Source organism: Perognathus longimembris, chromosome 2, assembly GCF_023159225.1.
Source record: "Perognathus longimembris pacificus isolate PPM17 chromosome 2, ASM2315922v1, whole genome shotgun sequence".
In the NCBI taxonomy this organism is placed as follows: Eukaryota; Metazoa; Chordata; class Mammalia; order Rodentia; family Heteromyidae; genus Perognathus; species Perognathus longimembris.
Window position 1 is genome coordinate 72,071,449 of NC_063162.1, and position 19,519 is coordinate 72,090,967.

The following is a 19,519-nucleotide window of genomic DNA, read 5'->3' on the forward strand; positions in this document are numbered from 1 at the left end:
CTGACCCTGTGACCATGGCTGGGGGAACTGAGCTGTTCATTTTTGTTCTGTTTGTGTACAGAGGGGAGGGAGAACCCCTCAAAGGAACACAGAGGAAGCCCCCAGCCCCTTTGGGGCTCTTTGGTGTATAAATTCTTTGACTCTTTCTCAAGTAGGGAGAAGGACCAGAATAAAGAGGGGTGAGGAAGCAGAGTTTTGGAATTAGAGCTTAGTTCTCAAAGACCATTAATGTTTAAATTTTTTTATTTTTGTCAGTCGTGAGGCTTGAACTCTGGGCCTGGGCACTGTCTCTTAGCTCTTCAGCTCAAGGCTAGTGTTCTACCACTTGAGCCACAGATCCACTTCCCTTTTTGTTTTTTTAAAACTCCATTTGCATGGCATAGAATGTGTTCTCTGGCCACAGTTAGCTGCTGTAGGAGAGTTCAATGGGGAGATCAAGGCAGCTGCCCAGGAATTTTTCACAAGAATGTAGAAAGCTAACCTGATCCTCAACGCTGTGTATAAAATCAGATTTTACTTGTCTTACTTATCTTCATGTTTCTAAGGATTTTAATACCAGTTATTAAATATGAGGGATTCTGATTTGTTTTCCATTTAAGATTGTTGGTTCATTTCTAGGAGTGACATTTCCATGGTTTTATTATTGTTTTGTTTTTGTTTCTCTCCTCTGGGCCTTTCCAAGTTCTACCACTTGAGCCACACCTCCACTTCTGGCATTTTGCCATTTACATAAAGATAAGAGTCAGTGGGATTTTTCTGCTCAGGATGGCTTTATACTATGATTCTCAGTAGCTTGGCTTACAGGCACAGACTACCAATATCTGACTGTATTTGTGGTTCCTAAAATAAGCATTTTAAAATAACATTGTAGTTAAAAGTTTTGGTAAAAATAAGTCAAAAAAGGAAGGCCAAAATGGAAGAAGTGTGAAAGTTCCCTTCATTACATTCCCAAAGAGAGACTACTTAGCACCCATGTACTTTCCATGGCTCTGGGCCTGCTTTGTTCCATACAAATATTCACTTAGTTTTGTCTTTTTTTGTTTTTGTTTTGGCTCCAGACCTGGACTCAAACTTCATACCTAATGCCTTTGCTCATTGATGTTCACTTCCTACCAACTGAGCCATTCTTTCAACCCCAGAGTTTTGTTTGTATTTTTATCACAGCTAGTCATATTACATGTACTGTTTTTTTAAATAGCAAACTGTGTTGTAGACATCATTGGTTATTGGTTTATCTATCTATATATTTATATGTTTATGTCATTTCAACGCTATGAAAATCTCCCCATGGACTCTCATGTTTACTCAAACTATTCCCTAAGAAAAGATAGATAGCTCTCATGTACACAAATATATTTTTGTTTTCTCTCTGCTCTAGCTTAGAGGGTCCTATCAAATATTCTGGTGTTCCTTAAGCGAACATTTATTGTCATCTTCTCTTTGCTGACTATCCTGCCTGGGCCTTAGGATATAAAGAAGCACAGAGCGTCTGCTGTGCCTCCAACAACCCAGTCTTATGCAGAAGAAATTTTTTTTATAAGTAGATAATCATTCATTAGTAGATGTTGGACAGGAAGTGTTCTAACTAGTGGCAACTGTTTTGTGGCTATTTTTCCATGTTGGTCGATAGTTATGTCTACATTTCTATCATTTCAATGCTTTAAAATCATATTAACCCATAGATAAAATAGGAGCACAAAGCATTTTTTTGTTTTTTTTTTTGTGGCTAATGGGCTTTACTTTTCATTTGCAAAAGGGATATGGTATTTATAAAAAGCAACACTGCAGACATGTACAGGAGTCCTTTGGGTCTTTTGTTTGTTATCTGCTCCAAAACAAATCAAACCCAACCCAACCCAATCAAGCCAGATCAAACCCCACCAAGAGTCATTGGTCAGGGCGTCTCTGTATTTATCTAGCTGGGGAGGAATCAGGTTATGGAGATGGTAGATAGTGTTTTCTGGGCTTGCATTCAGCTTGTGTCTGAAGATGCAGTTGCCTTTGCTTTTTTGTTTTGAGGGTGGTGGAAGAGTACCTGATTATGGATTTCCATTTCCATGTCTTCCATCTCCATATAACTCTAGAAGGTGTGCACTGTCCTCCCCAGGGTTGGCAGGGCATCGAATCAAAGCTGCCAGAGGCTCTGAATTTCCACCCCTTCTTCTCTCTTGCTTGCTCTCCTTTCTGTGGTGGCGTTGGCACTGTTAGGTTGATGTAGACAACAGTGTTGACATCCTTGAGTATCCTCTGACTGTAAGTCACCCACATCCCCTCTGTGGACCCTGCTGTCCTGGTCTGCCCCCGTCTACCCTGCCTGTACCTCCTGCACCCCCGAGTTCCTCTCCCCATGTTCTCGGCTCCCCTGGCTTTCTGAAAATTTATTTGCACCTCAGTAGATTTCTGTTGTTTTCCATTGTAGCTTAGTTTCTTCTCGTAGCACGGAAACATCATCCCCAGCACAGATCTGCGTTCTGGTGTCTGCCTGCATGTGAGCAGTATTTTGACTTTTTTTTGGTGTGCCTCAAGACTGCGGCTTCCCCTCTATTCCTTCCAGAGAGAGCCTGGGAACCATTGCACTTCATAAAACCATTCTCAAGTCCTCAACAGGGGTCAGGAGAGACGGGAGCATGGGTTAGGTCATGCAGAGGTGGGGGGAGAACCCACAGCATCACATCTGGACAGACATTTGTCCCTCTGAACCCCCATGTGGCTCATTTGCACAGCTTGCTGATCCAGTACCAGAGTGGAGGCCACTCCCCCTTGGTTCTGCACAGAGGTAGATGAATTCGCTTTTAGGTGACTTAGAGATTTTAGAGTGATGGTTCTCTAACCCTGGGATGTCCTCGCTGTAGGTCTGTGCTGTCTGGTCATCCACATACAATCTAAGAAAAGCAGGTGCAGGTCTTCCCTCTCCTCTACCCACTCAACAGCTCAAAGCTAGCTCTCATCCACTTGAGCCATACCTCTACTTCTGCTTTTTGCTGCTTAACTGGAGATAAGCCCAGTCTCCTGGGGCTAGTTTTGAGCTGGGAACTTCAGATCTCAGACTTCTGATTGGCTGGATAAGATTACAGGTATGAGTCACTGGTTTCTGGAGAGTGATTTTTCTAGAAGGAAAAGAATTATATATATATATATATATATATATATATATATATATATATATATATTTGCTTTTGGACTTGGGTTTTGGCTTTTATAATCCAAATGGAACATCCAACCTGTCATGGAATACTAGTGCCTTCCAAGGCCATAGTTTTCTAAGAAATACTGCTGATATCCAGGCCTGAAGCACACTGGAAGAATAGCACTTGGTTGTGTGGAAAATCATAGGTGTTTTTCTAACTGAAGACTTTGTGTGTGGGTGTTTTTCTTCCCCAGGAAATGGCGAATATTTTGGCCCAGAAGCAGTTGCGTTCCATCATTCTAACAGTGAGTACCTAAGTGGGGAGGGAGAGCCTGGTGCAACTTTTGTGTTCCTTCTGTGGCTGATCTGTAATTTGTTCTGGACTCCACTGTTTGGTGAGGGGTAGGGCTAGGAAGGAGGGAATTTGGTGGACTCTGGGAGTTGGAATCAACATTCCTGTCCCACAGGAAGCATCCTTCATGGTGGACCTGCTGTAGAAGTAAAGGTGACACGATCAGTCCCTTGGGCTGGAGCCCACCTTCCTGTGGTGATTTTCTACACATATGGTTTAGCGTCTCAAGGAGAGGAATCAGATTTCCACAACTTCTAGTACCTAGTACCTGGGTGCTGTCCCAATTTCTCTGGGGGAAAGCCAGGTCACTTTCCACTGAATTGTGGGCTGGAGATTCAAGTACTGAGACATAGTAGCTTCTTGCGCCATGATGGTGGTAGCTTCTCAGCAGCGTTCCTGCAGTGAGTTCACTTCTGTGGGATGGGAATCATGTTGCTTTCATGCTTGGAAGTTGGGTAGGGGGGACCATGACGGTAGTGACACCATTAGTCCCTCTGTGTCATGGGGGAGCCAGGGCAGGACCAGAGTCCCATCCTGGCCCTTTCCTTTAAGAGCCTCCCCATGCTCTCTGCTTTTTCTTCTGCACACGGTAAGTCTTTTCCTGCCCCTGAGTCATCAGGGAGTGCTCTGAGCTCACATGTGTGCTGACTTTCCTTCTGAAGGGTGGTTCACCAGACTTCATTCCTTGTTATGTCCAAATGCATCCTGCCGAATCTCCACTTGGGCCTGTTGATGAGGATTAGTTTGTGGTCTGTCCTTTCTTTCTTGGTTAGTATTTTAACACTGGTATCTGTGGACTATCCCTGTAGCATGTCATTCGTGCCCAGCGGGCCATCAACAATGAGATGGCCCACCAACTGTATGTCCTCCAAGTGCTCACCTTCAACCTCCTGGAAGACAGGATGATGACCAAGATGGACCCCCAGGACCAGGTGGGTGTGCTCATGACAGCAGTAACACCTGACAGAAAGAACAATGCCACCAACCATCTTTCCACTTGTTCTTCTGAAACCTGGAGTTTACAAGGATCCTATAAGTATTTCATTACCCTCTCAGGGCTTTGGAATGGCTTCCAAGTATAGGTGAATACCTATAGATAATAAAACAAGTCGATCCGAGCTGGGTGCTGGTAGTTCATACCTGTCATCCTAGCTACTCAGGAAGTTGAGATCTGAGGATCTTGGTTAAAAGCCAGCCAGGCAGGAAAGTCTGTGAGAATCCTGTCCTGAGTGAACCAGAAAAAACCTGGAAGTGCATTAGCTCAAGTATAGAATGGAAGCTTTGATTGAAAAAGTCAAACAAGAACATCAAGCCCCAGTACTGGCACTAAGTAAACAAATAAATAAAGTCTTTCATTAGGCCCTGAATACGCACATGTTCTTCTGTTGGTGGATAATGGAATAATTGAATAATTTTAAAGTGGAAGTTCATTGGCATTGTTAGGAAAACATCACCAGGATTCATCAGGCAAAAGTGAATCTCTGGGTCCTATAAACAACAACTCCAGCACATGGCCTCTGGCCAGCTTGTTCCTTTCAGCTTCCTATTGGTATGGTTTGGCTATACAGAAGTATACTAGGTGACATTTGTCACCTATTACCTGCTTTATTTTACTACGCCTAGTGCCTTTAAGGTTTGTCTTGTGGTAACACGAGTCACATTTGTGTTAGTCCAGGGGCTTGAATTCAGAACTTGGGTGCTACCCCTGACCTTTTGTGCTCAAAACTAGCACTCTACCACTTGAACCTCAGTTCTACTTCTGGCTTTTTGGTGGCTAACTGGAGATAAGAATCTCATGGACTTTCCTGTCTAAGCTAGCTTTGAACTGCATTCCTCAGATCTCAGCCTCCTGAGTAGCTAGAATTATAGGCCTGAGCCACTGGCACTGTGCAGGAATCAAAGTTCTGTTCCCACTATGTATGAGTGCCACATACACACCATTCACTATGGATGGACAGGGAAGGGCACTGGGGTTGATTTTGCTTTGGGATCTTCCTTTCATTTTGGTTTCCTGTTAGTTTTGATGATGTATCCTTGTTTAATGGAGTCAAGGGGCCACTGCTACTGCAGAACTGCTCACCAACCTTGTGAGCCTCTGGCTTTGTGGGTGGCAGTGCACCCTCTGAGACTCTACCTCAGTATCCGCCCCTCACAGTCTCTCTTCACATTTAGGAACTCATCTAGGCCAAGCCCCTGGCAACTGGTTACCAGTGTCCACATGAGGTGGCAGCCAGGGTCCCTGGAGAAATGCCAAGCTTGAGCAGCTGGGAGCAGGGCAAAGGGCAAAGTGTGCACAGCTCTCACTTAGAACATGGCTGGACTTTTATCTGGATTTCTTTTACTCTAAAGCATGATTCATTTGGACCCTGGGGGAAAGAAAAAGAGAGTTGAGGTCACTTTGACAATGACAGCAGATTTCTCTTCCTCCCTCATTCTAGGCTCAAAGAGACATCATATTTGAACTTCGAAGAATCGCTTTTGATGCAGAGACTGAAACTAATAATAGCAGCGGCAGTGTGGAAAAACGCAAGTCCATGTACACCCGGGATTACAAGAAACTTGGCTTCATTGTAAGTGAGTCCTCTCCTTCCACTCCCCGGCTGACCTCAGCCGCTGCCTCAAGCGTGTGGTCCTCGTGTGCTCTGTAAAATTGCTTCCACGTTTCCAGATGTTACACAGCGTCACATGGCAGTCTCCTCTGGCTGCAGGGGATGGAATAAGTTGCACAAGTGTGAGTGCTGCGTTTGTTTATTCGGTGGTGATTAAGTGTAGCCAAGAAGAATCAGTCTGGAACTCATGTGGCCTTCCTCAGACCTGCTCCTTCAGATGGGATGGAGGGGTGGAGACAGTTCTGGATGCTTCTTATGATCTGGTGTGGGACTGAATAACTTACACACGTCAATTCCACATCAGAATCCAACCTAGAGTCTCCTGGGATATATGTAACTCAGTGTGAGATTTGTGTGATTTGTGTTTTCCTTAGAGCTTTATCTTGCTGAAGACACCAATGTGGTGGTTGTCCTTTGGGTATTTTTGTTGTTGATTGCTTTTTCAGTCTGTAAATCTGAACCTAAGGTGTCTAGAACAGAGACTCTTTTATAAATTAACACCCTTTTGTGCATGGTATAAAAACTTTACAATAATGTGCCTCTACTTCTTAACTTCTATACTTGATAAATTGTCACACTCTTTATGTATCCATGCATAAAGTAAATAGCTTATGTATACATACATAAACTATATATGTATATACTTACGTATGTATGTATGCATAAAATATAAATGCCGTTCTATATTTTTCTGTAACCCACTGTCATTTAAAAAAGATTTCAGTAGTAAGTAGTCCCATGCATTTATGCACATACTTGGCCCTTCTGAGGAAGTCTTCCTTTATTTATGTCTATCTCTTATTTCCATCTGTCCTGATTTTCCCTAACATTTCTTATAATGTGACATAGTCTGTCAGCTTTTGTTTCTGAGAGTGTCTTTATTTTCTCTCTTGGAAGTTATTATCTAACCTTGAAAGTTATTTTCTCTATGGATAGGATTCTAGTTTGAGCCACCCCCCCCCTTCCTCTGTCCCCCCCTCCCCCGAAGATGTCCTCTATTCTCGTCTCACTTGTATTGTTTCTGATGATAAATCTGCTGTCCTCCTCCAGTTGCTATTTTCTGCTGCCCTTACTGAGGCTCTATAGTTACCTTTGGTGTCTTTCCCTTTGCCCCCAATCTGACTCCCACACATGTTGTGTGTGTGTATCTTTAGGTTTATAGTTTTCATCCAGTTGGGAAAATTTAGCATTATTTCATCAAAAATTCTTTGTCTCTCTTCTTTGCATAGAATCTTTAACCTTTTTTTTTTTTTTTTTGTACCAGTCCTGGGGTTTGAACCCAGAGCCTGTGTGCTGTCCTTAAGCTTTTTTTTTCTACTCAATGGAATTACCCTACCATTTGAACCAAAGCTCCACTTCCAGCCTTTTGATAGTTACTTGGAAATACGAGTCTCACAGATTTCCCTGACTGAGCTAGCTGACTTTGAACCTTGATCATTAGATCTCAGCTTCCTGAGTAGCTAGGATATAGTTGCAAGTCCCCATGCCTAGCTCTAGAATCTTTATCTGCTGTTTATACTTGTATTCTATTCTTACCTTTATTCTAGAGGTGTAAATTGGATTTCCATCTTAAACTCTATCCAAAATGATATGAATAGGATTTGGGCTTTAGTGATTAGAAATCACTAGTCATTTTTTATTTTCAAATACTCTTCTTTAGAAAAGTACAAATATGTATCTAGTTATTTATCTATCATCTATACATATAGACTATATATTAGTAGGTATGCTTTGCTTATACATATATGTACTTATGAATGTTTATATTTTCATTTAATTTGACAAAAAGTGGCCTGGTGCTTTATGTGGAAATTGAGAACCCTAGTCTTTCATGGGAATTTTCGTTGGGGATTTTCTCATGAGAATGTGTCTGCCTTGCCTTAGATATAATATTGTAATCCCTCCCTGTGGTTGGTTTGTGCTTTTGTGGATGGATTACAGCAGAACCAGGCCCTGTTACTGACTCAGTGTTTTGAAATCACGTACACATCTGCAATTACACCCCTGTACCCATTATCTATGCACATATCACCCTGATCACATTATTAGGATGACTTTCTGAAACTGCCGTTTCTATGATAAATATTTTCAAAGCCCTTCCTAGTGCTCATTTGCTTCTGATAAACATCTAGTAATTCCAAGGTCAAACTAAAATCCTCTCCTTAGTACCTCTTCAGTTGGGAGTTGTTGAGTTTATAGTGTTAGTCTCAATGTCCTTTCTAATAAGAGGATTTTTTTTGATGATACACTCAGCTTTTTGGCTTGCCCTGCAACAATATTCTGACATTGTTTTTATTCTATCATATCCTGTACTTTGACCTGGAAGTGCCATGTGATCATTTACTTGAAGTGAAGTTAACATATGCTGGTGAACAGGGTCACGGCCGACAGGGCAGATGCAGATTTGCTGTACCTGCTGGGTGACCATGACCAGGGCCCTCTTCTTGCTCACCTGCCTGGTGACAGAGCTCTTTCCCACAAATTCAGCCTGGTGAAGAAGGACGTCACTCCCCTCCCTGCCTTCTTAGTTGTGTCCTGAGCAAGGCATGTCTAAATCCCCTGGAAGCTTTGCACAATCTATCTTCTTCAAGTCATGTTGAAATTTCCAGAGAGAGTTCAAGGCCTGTGAGTTTCAAAGTCACTCCAAAGTGATTTTGCTGCCCTCTTCTGGTGCAGGGTGGTCTTTGGGTTCCCTGTGCTGTGGTAGCTTTATTGTCCTCCTTCTGCCACTGCCTTGATTTCTCCCAAGCTATGCCAAAAATACCAGCCATTTTCAGGGCTTATTGTATTTCTGCTCCAGTCCTTGGTGATTGGCAGTAGGGAGCAGAGTAGTAGGGAAAGGAGGCCATGAAGACGGAGCAGGCCTAGGCTGGTAAATGGGATGGGGCTAGGGAGTGGGAAACACAGCTCTTTTTATTTTCAGACTCTATCCTTTTGTAAGATCATCAGCTTTTACCATGAGTCAAGATTGGGGTGAATTTTCTTAGTGTGGCTCCATCTATGGCTGATGACTATTATTCCTTCCACACTGAAGGTTTAGGGTTTGGGACATCTCTGTCTTTGTTTCCTGTGCCTGGAGGGTGCCCTGTCTTATGATGTTAGGGTTTCATAGGTGTGGTTTTCTGGCCTTTAGAATAATTTGAAGTCTAGCGTTGTGGATGTGGTAGGGGCATGGCTAGGATGGTGGGGGTGTGGCTCAGGCCAGGGGTGGAGGTGGGGGGTGAGTGGTAGCCTACCTCCCTAGCAAGCATGAGGCTCTGAGTTTAAATTCAGTACTTCCAGGGGGTGGGGATGGGAGGGGTAGAATTTGTGGGACTAATTCCTCCCCACCCCCCCCCCCCCCCCGCTCGACTCCCGCAACAACATAAGGCTATTGTAGAAAAACCGTAGAACTCAAATGGACAATAACTAACGTGTTTTCGTTTTAAAATCATTACTACTATTTTCATGATTTTTTTTTAAGTTTTCAATTTTAGAACTTCCCCAAGGCCACGATCTTGCATCAGAGAGTTGAGAAGCTGGAAAGACTGTTAAGTAATGATTTCTGGGGCAGCCAGCCAGTAACTTTGGGAAACTTTTCACTTTTACACACCAGACAGGCAAACATTCCCATGTGCTGGGCGTGCACGCATGTGCTTACACTGCCACCTACAGGCCATGTGGCAGAAATGCTGCGAGCTGGCTCAGGGCGGGCCGTGGGTGCCCTGGAATTGTAAGCAGTGCTCCCCCTGATTCTCTGTTCCCCAGACAAGATCATCTTGTCCATTTCAGCTCCTCACTGGACTGCTTAGAGATTAAAGATTTGCATAATGTCATTTCTCCTCCAAGCCACGCTTGGGAGTCCAGTGGATCTAGATCATCATTTCAGGTTTCCTCCTTCTGGCCCACAGGCTGGTGGTCTGTCCTCATCCGGTATGTCTTCTGCTTTCCTCAGCTGTGAAACTGGCGGCACTTCCCTAGTTAGGACCACAGGAGGCCTTGCCAGATTGTGGACTAGTGTCCAGCATAGGGCCAGGACCCAGGGAGCACGTAGCCGTAGCCGATGGTCCTCACTCCAGGGAGCACCTAGCCGATGGTCCTCCTCACTCCAGGGAGTATCTAGTCTATATTCCTTCTCACTCCAGGAAATACCTAGTCTGTGTTCCTTCTAACTCCAAGGAGTACTTAGCTGATGGTCCTCCTTACTCCCGGGAGCGTTTAGCTAATATTCCTTTCCATTTCCTCTCTGGGAGCACACATTAGAAAACCCTCAGGTAGCTTTTGGATTTGTTCAAAGTAGAAGGGAGGCATCTCTCCCCAAGGCCTGGACAGTTTATCAAAGGAGATAAGCAAGTAGACTTGGCTGTGGGAGTGAGGGGAAGATAAGAGAGAATTTTAAATTCAAGAGGGTTTGAGATATGCAGTCAGTCCTCAGGACTCATGGATCCCATACTTACAAATGCCTCTATCTCCAAAAAATGTCTGTAATCCCCCAATTCCGTAAATTTTAGCTTTCTAGACTTCTTGAGGCCGTAGAGTGATCCGCAGGAAGTCTCCGCCTGGGACCATCAAGCATAACATTGCCCAGTCCCCCAACACTCCCCTTCAGAGGTGCGAAGGCACTGTGCGGTTCATGCTGGAGAGCTCCCGCATATCTCACACGCCGTGTGAGCCGGCGCTTCAGGAGCTGGCTCTCACTGTTCTTTGCTGCCTCGGTGCTCCATCATCACAGATCCCCCGTGCTCATCTGAAATGCTGCACATCTGGTTCTGAGGAGGTCCAGGCGCTGTCCTGGCTTCATTGACAATGCTGACCTGAAACTAAACGGCCACCGGGGGGCGCATGAGCACAGCCATGGGCTCTCAGACCTTCCTTCACCATAGTGATGGCTGCTTCCTTGTAGGCCTGCCTGGGAGCCTGCGAGGCTTGAGGCTGTGGGTCCCACTTGGGGGCCTCACAGTCTCCTCCATCAGTGTCTGCTCGGAATTAGAAGCATTCTAAGATGCAAGGGACGGGGGGACCCATTCACTGGAGTGCTCCTACTCTTCCCTCTGCTGGATATCAAGCCCACTGATTTCTCTTAGGCTGTTTTTGAAGGTCTCATAAGCCTGGCATAGTCCATCCCATAGGCTTTTGGGAAAGAATGAGCTAGAAAATGAAAATCTATATGAACATTAAGTATTGAAAACAATGAAAAATGATAACATATTTGAGAATTTAAAAGTTTGCATAGCTGAGTACCTTAGCTCCCAGCTACCAGGCAAGTTGAGGTGAGAGGATTGAGGGTCAAGGCCAGGCTAGAGAAAAAAAAATCATGAGATCCTATTTCAACACAAAAAATTTGTCATGGTGAACTGGGCCTCTCATCCCAGCTCCATGAGAGGTAGGCGTTGGGGGTTTGCTAGTTGAAGCTGGGTAGTTAAGGCAAGACTTTACCTGAAAAGTAAATGAAATAAGAAAGAGCTGGAGACAGAGCTGAGATACTAAGGGACTTGCCTGGCAGGAGTTGAGGCCCTGAATTCAAACCACAGCATAGCCCCAAATAAGCAAGTAATTAAGTTAAATTCATAAACAAGCCTGGTCCCCAGAGGTCAGGTTGGTAAATGGAGTCCCAGTGAACCGGCAGTGCTGATGGGGAATGCTGGGCGTGAATTTTGGTGATTGTTCCTTGCACAAGCAGAACTGTGTCTGGAGCTGTCTTTCAGCTTTGTGTTGGAAAGCAGCAACTTGTGGAGCTGTGTGTGTGAGGTCTCCTTGGGCGTGTGAGTATTGGTGTCATTGCGCAGTTATGGCACTCCATGCTTGGTTTCATATGTGTTAACTGCATGTGTCTGAAACTTGCAGCCATAGGCCGTTGTAGCCAGCAGGAAAAGGAACTTTGGAACAGACCGAGAAGGAACTGGTGTCCAGCTTTACTTCCTGTGATTGGACCGAGGGCAGGGACCTGCTGGACAGGCTCCAGCTCAGGGCACTCACAATGCCAGGGTAGTGTCACCATATTTCCTAATGATGCCAGTCGAGAAATCATAAGTGCCACAGGTCAAGTGGGCATTGTGGTGCATATCTGGAATCCCAACTATCTAAAAGGTGGAGATAGGAGAATCCTAGGCAAAAATGTTAGTGAGAGCCTGTCTCAGAAAACAAGCTGGGAATGGGGATTCCCATCAGTAATGCCCAGAGGCACTGGTAAGGGGATCATGGTCTGAGGCTTGCCTTTCTAAAAAAATAAAGCAAAAGGAGGCTGGAGGGGGTGATAGAGCACCTGCCTAGCAACCTATATGCCCTGAATCCAGAACCTATAACACATACACATATACACACATACACATATGCACAAATATATGCATACATGTAGACATACATGCACACATGTGTGTAATGCAACTATGCATGAATACACATATGCACATGTATACACATGCCCCCACACGAGTTCTACTTAGAATATTTACAGATTTTTTTTCTTTTTAAATATAACTTTGCATGCCTTTTATTTTTTTAAATTTAAACTTTATTGTAAAGGTGATGTACAGAGGGGTTACAGTTACATAAGTCAGGTAATGAGTGCATTTCTTCTTGGAACAGTATCACCCTCTCCCTCATTCTCTCCCACTTTTTCCTCTTCCCTTGCTCCCTCCTACCCACCCCCCCCCCCCGCCCAAGTTGTAAAGTTCATTTCCAACATAGTGCTGAATTGGTTCATCCTTTGTCCCACAGTTTCTGTGCTTCCTCTTCCAATGCCCAAATCAGATAAGGGGTACAGAAATAAAAAATAGTGACAACAGGGTATAAACCAAAGGAGAAAAAAGAAATAGCTGGGGCTGGGAATATGGCCTAGTGGTAAAGTGCTCGCCTTGTATACCTGAAGCCCTGGGTTCGATTCCTCAGCACCACATATATAGAAAAAATAAAAGCGGGAAGTGGCACTGTGGCTCAAGAGGTAGAGTACTAGCCTTGAGCAAAAAGAAGCCAGAGACAATGCTCAGGCCCTGAGCCCACGCCCCAGGACTGGCAACAAAAACAAAACAAATTAAAAAAAGAAATAGCTGCAAACAATACAATTAAAAAAAAAACCTGTTTCCATTCCTTGGAGTTCATCTTGATTAGCATCATTTTATATGGTCATATGCGCATACCTATGAAGCCATTGTGATCCTCTCCTAAGAATATCCTCCTTTGTTCTCATTGTACAAATGCTTGGAGTGCTGTTTGATTAATCAAGTCCAAGTGTAAGTATTTGTCTTTTACTATCCATTGGATTAACTTGTAGATTTATAGACATACTCTAGTTATTACAAATGAGGGAAACCACACGATCTGTTTCTTTGGATCTGGCTTACTTTGCTTAATATAATTTTTTTCAAATCTTTCCATTTCCTTATGAATGGGGTGATATTCTTTCTGATGTATGGAATTCCATTGTGTATATATGACCCATTTTCTTCATCCATTTGTCTACTGAGGGGCATCTGGGTGGATTCCATATCTTAGCTATGGTAAATAATGTTGTAATGAACGTAGTTGTGCTTTCATGTGGCCTTGTTGGTGGTCATTTGGGTAAATGCCCAGAAGTGGGATTGCTGGGTCATAAGGGCTCAATGTTTATTTAGTCTTTTGAAAAACCTCCATACTGCTTTCCAGAGTAGTTGAAGAAGTTTATATTCCCACCAACAGTGTAGTAGCTTTCCCTTTGACCACATCCTCACCAGCATCTGTTATTGTTAGATTTCTTGATAATGGCCATTCTTAGTGGGGGTGAGGTATAATCTCAATGCTGTTTTGATTTGCATTTCTCTTATGGCCAGAGATGTTGAGCATTTCTTCATGTGTCTTTTGGCTATTTTCACTTCTCCAGAGAAGCCCCTTGGAGACAGTCTGATCCAAATATCTTGTCTTTGCTGTCCAGCTGCCGTGGGAACAAATGTCCCCCGTGGGGCATTTAGCCGGTAGCCACAGTGTCCCGGGTCTCAGTGTGAGGCTTCCCGCTGCAGCACCCCTGGCGTGTGGTGTTGTGATGCTGGCTTCTGTCTGTGGGGAGATTTTCCCTCAGTGTTGTGTTGATCCTTCTCTTCCCCAGCAAGGATGGGATATGAAGAACACAGAGGAAGCAAGAGAGGGGCCGAGCTCCATGCCAGAAGGTCTCACAGCCTGTGTGTCCTGCAGAGGGGACCCGTGGATAACTGTAGTTTTTAAATATTCGATATTTTTTAAGGAAGGACAGGAAAAGACTTCTGAAAACCTAAGAATAGTCATCACTAGGATGATACTTGAGTTTCATGTTCCTGGTGTTGTTTTTTTTCCACTATGATTAATCTCAATTCTGGATAGAATTTGTCTGAGCTGGTTGTTGAAAACAAAATGTGTACAGATTTCCAGATTTCTTCCACTTGTGTGTTTCCCTCCTGCATTCCATTCCCTTTTGCAGTTTGCCCATATTGAATCGTAGGACCCAGAATTCTCTCCTGACGCAGGTGGAGCTGCCTGTGGCCATGAGGGGGCGCATGAGGCAAAGTGTGGGAGCCCACAGGCTGCTCTTAGGAAGAGCAGCTCCTGTCCTTGCAGCACAGCATGGTGGACAACTTCACCTTCTACGTGTGGGTAGGAATTTCCCCCAGATAAATCCTTCCTTGTTCCATTTCTAGGTTAAAAGGCATAGGAACTCTGTCCCCTTTAAAACATGGCCATGGTAGGAGGTCACTTACGAACAGGTCTAGTTATCCACACTGACCTTCTCCTTATCCCCCTTTTGAGATAGAGTCTTGCAATGTAGCATAAGCTGGCATCAAACTCATGTCCCTCCTGCCTCTACTTCCCGAGTGCTAGGATTACATGTGTGTGACATCATATCCAGCTTCTGTGATCCATTCTCACAAGGGTATGGACCAGCATGTTGGATGAGGATCTGGACTTGGATGGGCGCTCATGGGCCTCTGGTCCTGATGACAGGGCTTCATAGGTGTCCAGCTGGCCGGGGAGGATGCCCTTAGCATCTGAAAACAGTGCTTGTATTTGAACCTGAGCATCCTTGAGAACAGTGTTGGAATTTGAAGGTAGCTAAGACAAGAGAATGAAGAAAAGGTCTGTGAGAGAGACACTTAGGATTCCCTTGGCCCTGACCACAGCACTGGACCCATGCCTTCTGTGTTTGTCCTTCATCTTAAGACCTTCTGCAGCCACGGTGGTTTTTATTCAGTTTCCGCCTTTCCAAGGGTGCAGCATTGGTCAGATGTCCTTCAGAGCTCAGAATTCCACATGAGGTGACCTTGGGAGAAGCATGTGCTTACATATCTTGCCCTACGCATGCTTGGATGTATGTGCTTGGATATCTGTGATGATGCAGTGTAAATTCTACAAGCTGCTCCCTGGCCTGGCATTTAGTCTCTGTAGGAAGAAGGGACAGAACCCATTGGAGAATCACATGGTGACCTAAGAACTGTCCCCAGGCAGGCATGGCACCACACTTCTTGTTCTTAGTCATTTGGGGTGGGGAGGAGACAGAGAAGGATGGGAGGAGGGGAGGAGAGAGAGAGAGAGAGAGAGTTGGGCTTATTACCATTTCAGGAGGTTAATGACCTCCTCCAGAGGCTGCCATGTTGTGACTTTTCATTGTTGACTTGGTTAGCTAAGGCTAATGAAGCAGATGGAACATACCTCTGCTATTTTGAAAAGTGTATCTTTTCTGTGATCCCCCAGATCCTCTAAGGGGACACCAGGGCCACACTCCACCCAGAGTCCCTGAGAAAAGCAACACATGCTTGTTTAAATTGCCCTAGGTTTGTCTTGCTGGACAGGATGTGACTGTCCACCTGGGCTGCCTTGCTTCTCAAGGGGATAGGCACAGACATGCTCCATGCTCCACGTGAGCCCACAGGAGCAGGGGCCCACTCTTACCTGAGGTCAGAAGCAGAATGGTGCTTGCTTCTCACTGAGAAATGCATTTCTGGTTTTCTAAGGGCTCTGGGAACCTTCGCAAGTGTGCGTGAAGCAAGTGGCGCAGCCAGCTCCACCCCGGGCTGCGGTGACTCAGCTGCTGGCTGCAAGGCCCCTTCTCTCTGCAGAGCCCCGCAATGTGTGCTCTTAGGCCAAACAAAGTGATGAGGAAATATCGTGGTTTGATGATCAAGGTTCTGAATGCCCATCTTTTCGATTCCAGGGAAACCCAGAAATTGGCCTTTCTCCCATTTTCCATGGAGCCTGAAGCAAGAAATTGTGATTTGGCTTCTCTTGACCTTCCTGATTTCTCTATTTATAGATGTTATCTACTAAGATGTTGTCTTCTTGGCTCCCCAGAAGGGCTTGCTTGCATCCCTTCCTCACTTCTGAGCACTAGGGGAAAGGAGGAGAGTGGGGATGGGCCACTGGCAAGAGAGGGAGGCCTAAGGGTCTGAGGGGACTCAGCCCAGGGATTGAGATTGGGAGCAGGTCTTGTAGAAGAAGGGCATCCATAATCAGTGTCCCAGACATGGAGGAGAAGTATGGATTATAGAGGTCTGGCCCGAGTGGAAAAGTGAGAAATGGTCTCCCATTGGTCATTTGTAGAACGCTCTGAGAAAGATGGCCTCCCATTGGTCATGTAGGGCATGTTGATAGTGGTTCACAAAATGGTATAGAGCCAATCTAACAAGAGACTAATGAATTGATTCGTTCATGACTGGTAGTTGCATGCAGGTGGGTTATTTAGGGTGTGGTGCCAGTGAACCTGAAGTCACAAGGATGAATGAGGAAGAAGCCAAGGCCTTTATGGAGCTTATTGATGGTGAACTTTGTGTCACTCTGGACATCCAAGTGCATACCCCTCTCTCTCTTCCAACTCTCTTCTCTCCTCTGCAGTTCTCAGCTAGTTCCATTGTTACTTCTTATAGGTGACTCTGCTGGGAGCTGTCCTTCCAGTGTCGGCATATGTCACTTGGCACAGTTCTTACTAACCTGATGTACCTCCACTGTGATTATACCTTACCTGCTTTCTGTGCCATTGTTCCTCCTGCACCCAGCCTCATTCCTCACTTTGGGTAGACTGGAGTGACATTGGGTGAATCAATTAATGGTCCTACCATTCAAAAACATAGATGCATATTGTGTGTGTGTGTGTGTGTGTGTGTGTGTGTGTGTGTGATCACAGGTAGCAGTTGATACATATAAGAAAAAATATAAATAGACTATGAAATGCCCTTGAAACCCCCCAAGGGAGTATGCAGAATTTGTTCTTGGAACATATGAGATTTCCTAGTGGAGAGGACAATAGAGATGAACCTCAAACAATGCTTTTCATAGGAGATGGATTATTCCTTTTTGGCTCCTCACCTCCCTAAATAATATGCTGAAACTGAATCCTTCATGTGGTAATATTAAGAAGTGAGGCCAAGCCGGGTGCTGGTGGCTCATCAGTAACCCTCTCTAGCTACTCAGGAGGCTGAGATTGGGAGGACTGTAGTTTGAAGTCAGCCTTCAAAAGTTTGCAAGACTCCATACCAACCAACAGCTGCGCACTGTGGTGCATACTTGTTATCCCAGCCACTTGGGAAGTTGAGATCAGAAGGATCATAGTTCTAGGCAAGTCTGGGCAAATAAGTTTGTGAGACTCAACTTCAAGAGACAAAAGCTGGGAGTGGTGGTGTGTGCTTGCATTTCTAGCTACGCTGGAAGGTTTAAATAGGAGGATCATAGTTCCACCTGGCCTAGGCAAAAAAGTGAGGCCCTATATGAAAAGTAACCAGAGCAAAAAGTGCGAGAGATGTGCCTCAGGTGGTGGAGCATCTGCATAGCAAGTGAGAAGTCCTGAGTCCAATCTCAGGAGCCGTCAAAAGACAGAACAAAAGAAAAAGAAATGAGATCCTGGGAGGGGACTGGCGTATTTATAAAAGAGGTGCAGGGCACTTGCACCCATCCCCATGTGGGAAGGACTATTGAAGATGCCATGTTTGAAGCAGGGCAGTGTCTCCAGGGCACCGAGTCAGCTGTGGCTTCCATCTTGGACTCCTCAGCCTCCAGACGGGTGAGAGGTGAATTTCCATCACCACAGCTGCTCATGTTAATGGAGACAGCTGAATTACCGATGGGGCTGTTCATTGGAGGAATTTTGAAGTCCACTCAAAATAAAAGTAATGCTTAGTACTCAGCGTTTGCTTGAGGCACGTGATAGGGATATCTTAATTTAAAGGAAATTCAACTGAGAAACTGTGATGAAAAGAGAGGGACAAGAGTTGTGCTGACCTGGAACTCCTGCAACTCCTGGAATGCCTCCTGTCCTTCCCTATCAGGTCCTAAACCTGGCCTGGAGAATTTCCCAGGGTGACCCAGGCCCCAGAGCACTCTGGGTAAGCAGTGCCAGTGATATGGTCCCACCAGCAGAAGTGTGTAGAAGAAAGGGAGGTCACAGCCTCCTGGGTGGGAGATTGAAACCCTCAGCCTTTGCATGGGAGGGAAGGAGAAGCTGGTCAGGAGTGTTGCAGTGGTGGTAGGACAATAGGGGCAGAGGGGGAGTGGACGGGTGCTGTCACAGAATTGAGTCAGGATGTGCAGAGCTGAATGCAACCAAGAGACACAAGGATGGAAAGAAGTATGGAACACAGGAAGCATGTTGGTGGGCCAGAGGTCAATCAATTAGAAGTGTGGAGCACTTCTGTATAGGCATGTTTCCTTGAGATAAATTGTATAGAAGACCTTTAGAATCCAAGGAGACCACCACTGAGGAAAACCACTCAGGGTCAGGATTCACAGAGTTCAGTACTGAACGACTGCCAGTACATGATGCCACCCAGCTCCCACTGAAGATGTGCATGTGGTGTGTGTATACCCTGTGCAAAAAGGCTATGTGTTTGCATGTGCATGAATATAGGTGTGAATTCTTGTGTGCGCATACATGTGGATTGTGTGTTTACCTATATGCATGCATGAGGGTGTATGTGTTCATGTGCCTGTGTGCATGAGAGGTGTATCTGCATGTTCATGACACAAAAGGGTGTGTGTGTGTGTGTACCTGCACACGGGATGTGTTTACGTGTGTGCATGCATGAGGGTGTATATTTGTGATCCTTTGTGCATGAGAGGTGTGCATGTGCATGCACGCACAAGGGTGTGTGCACATGTGCATAAACAAGGGCATGTGTGCATGATGGTGTGTCTGCATGTTTGCATGTGTGTATGAATGTGTGTATGTGTATATGTACCTCTCTACCAGCAGGAGGGAAAGTTGGCAGTGGGATAGCCTGGGCGCAGGGATCCTGACTATTGTAAGAGCTAGGAAGCAGAATTGATACTGCTCCTATAAAAAGCATTTGGTGCAGTCTTATTTTTAGGGCTTCCTAGTGACTCAGCACTGTGTACACACTGCAGCCTTATTTTTAGTGTGGATTCTGAGCAAGTGCCTCAGGCTGCGGCTCCCAAGGAGACCACCCACTCCTGCACTCCCGCCCCTCAAGGGAGCTCCGGTCACTCTTTGCCAGCCAGTCCCCC

At 45.1% G+C, this 19,519-nt stretch overlaps 1 protein-coding gene across 2 annotated transcripts in view; it reads left to right on the plus strand.

Annotated features, from left to right (window-relative positions):
- The window catches only part of Elmo1 (engulfment and cell motility 1), a 438,867-nt gene that overhangs the window by 160,255 nt on the left and 259,093 nt on the right, over positions 1–19,519 (plus strand). For both annotated transcript variants that reach the window (XM_048339446.1, XM_048339445.1), the window contains exons 12-14: positions 3,382–3,432; positions 4,289–4,411; positions 5,918–6,049. In XM_048339446.1, coding sequence (XP_048195403.1) covers positions 3,382–3,432; positions 4,289–4,411; positions 5,918–6,049 — 306 coding nt within the window. The remainder of the gene's footprint in view (positions 1–3,381; positions 3,433–4,288; positions 4,412–5,917; positions 6,050–19,519) is intronic.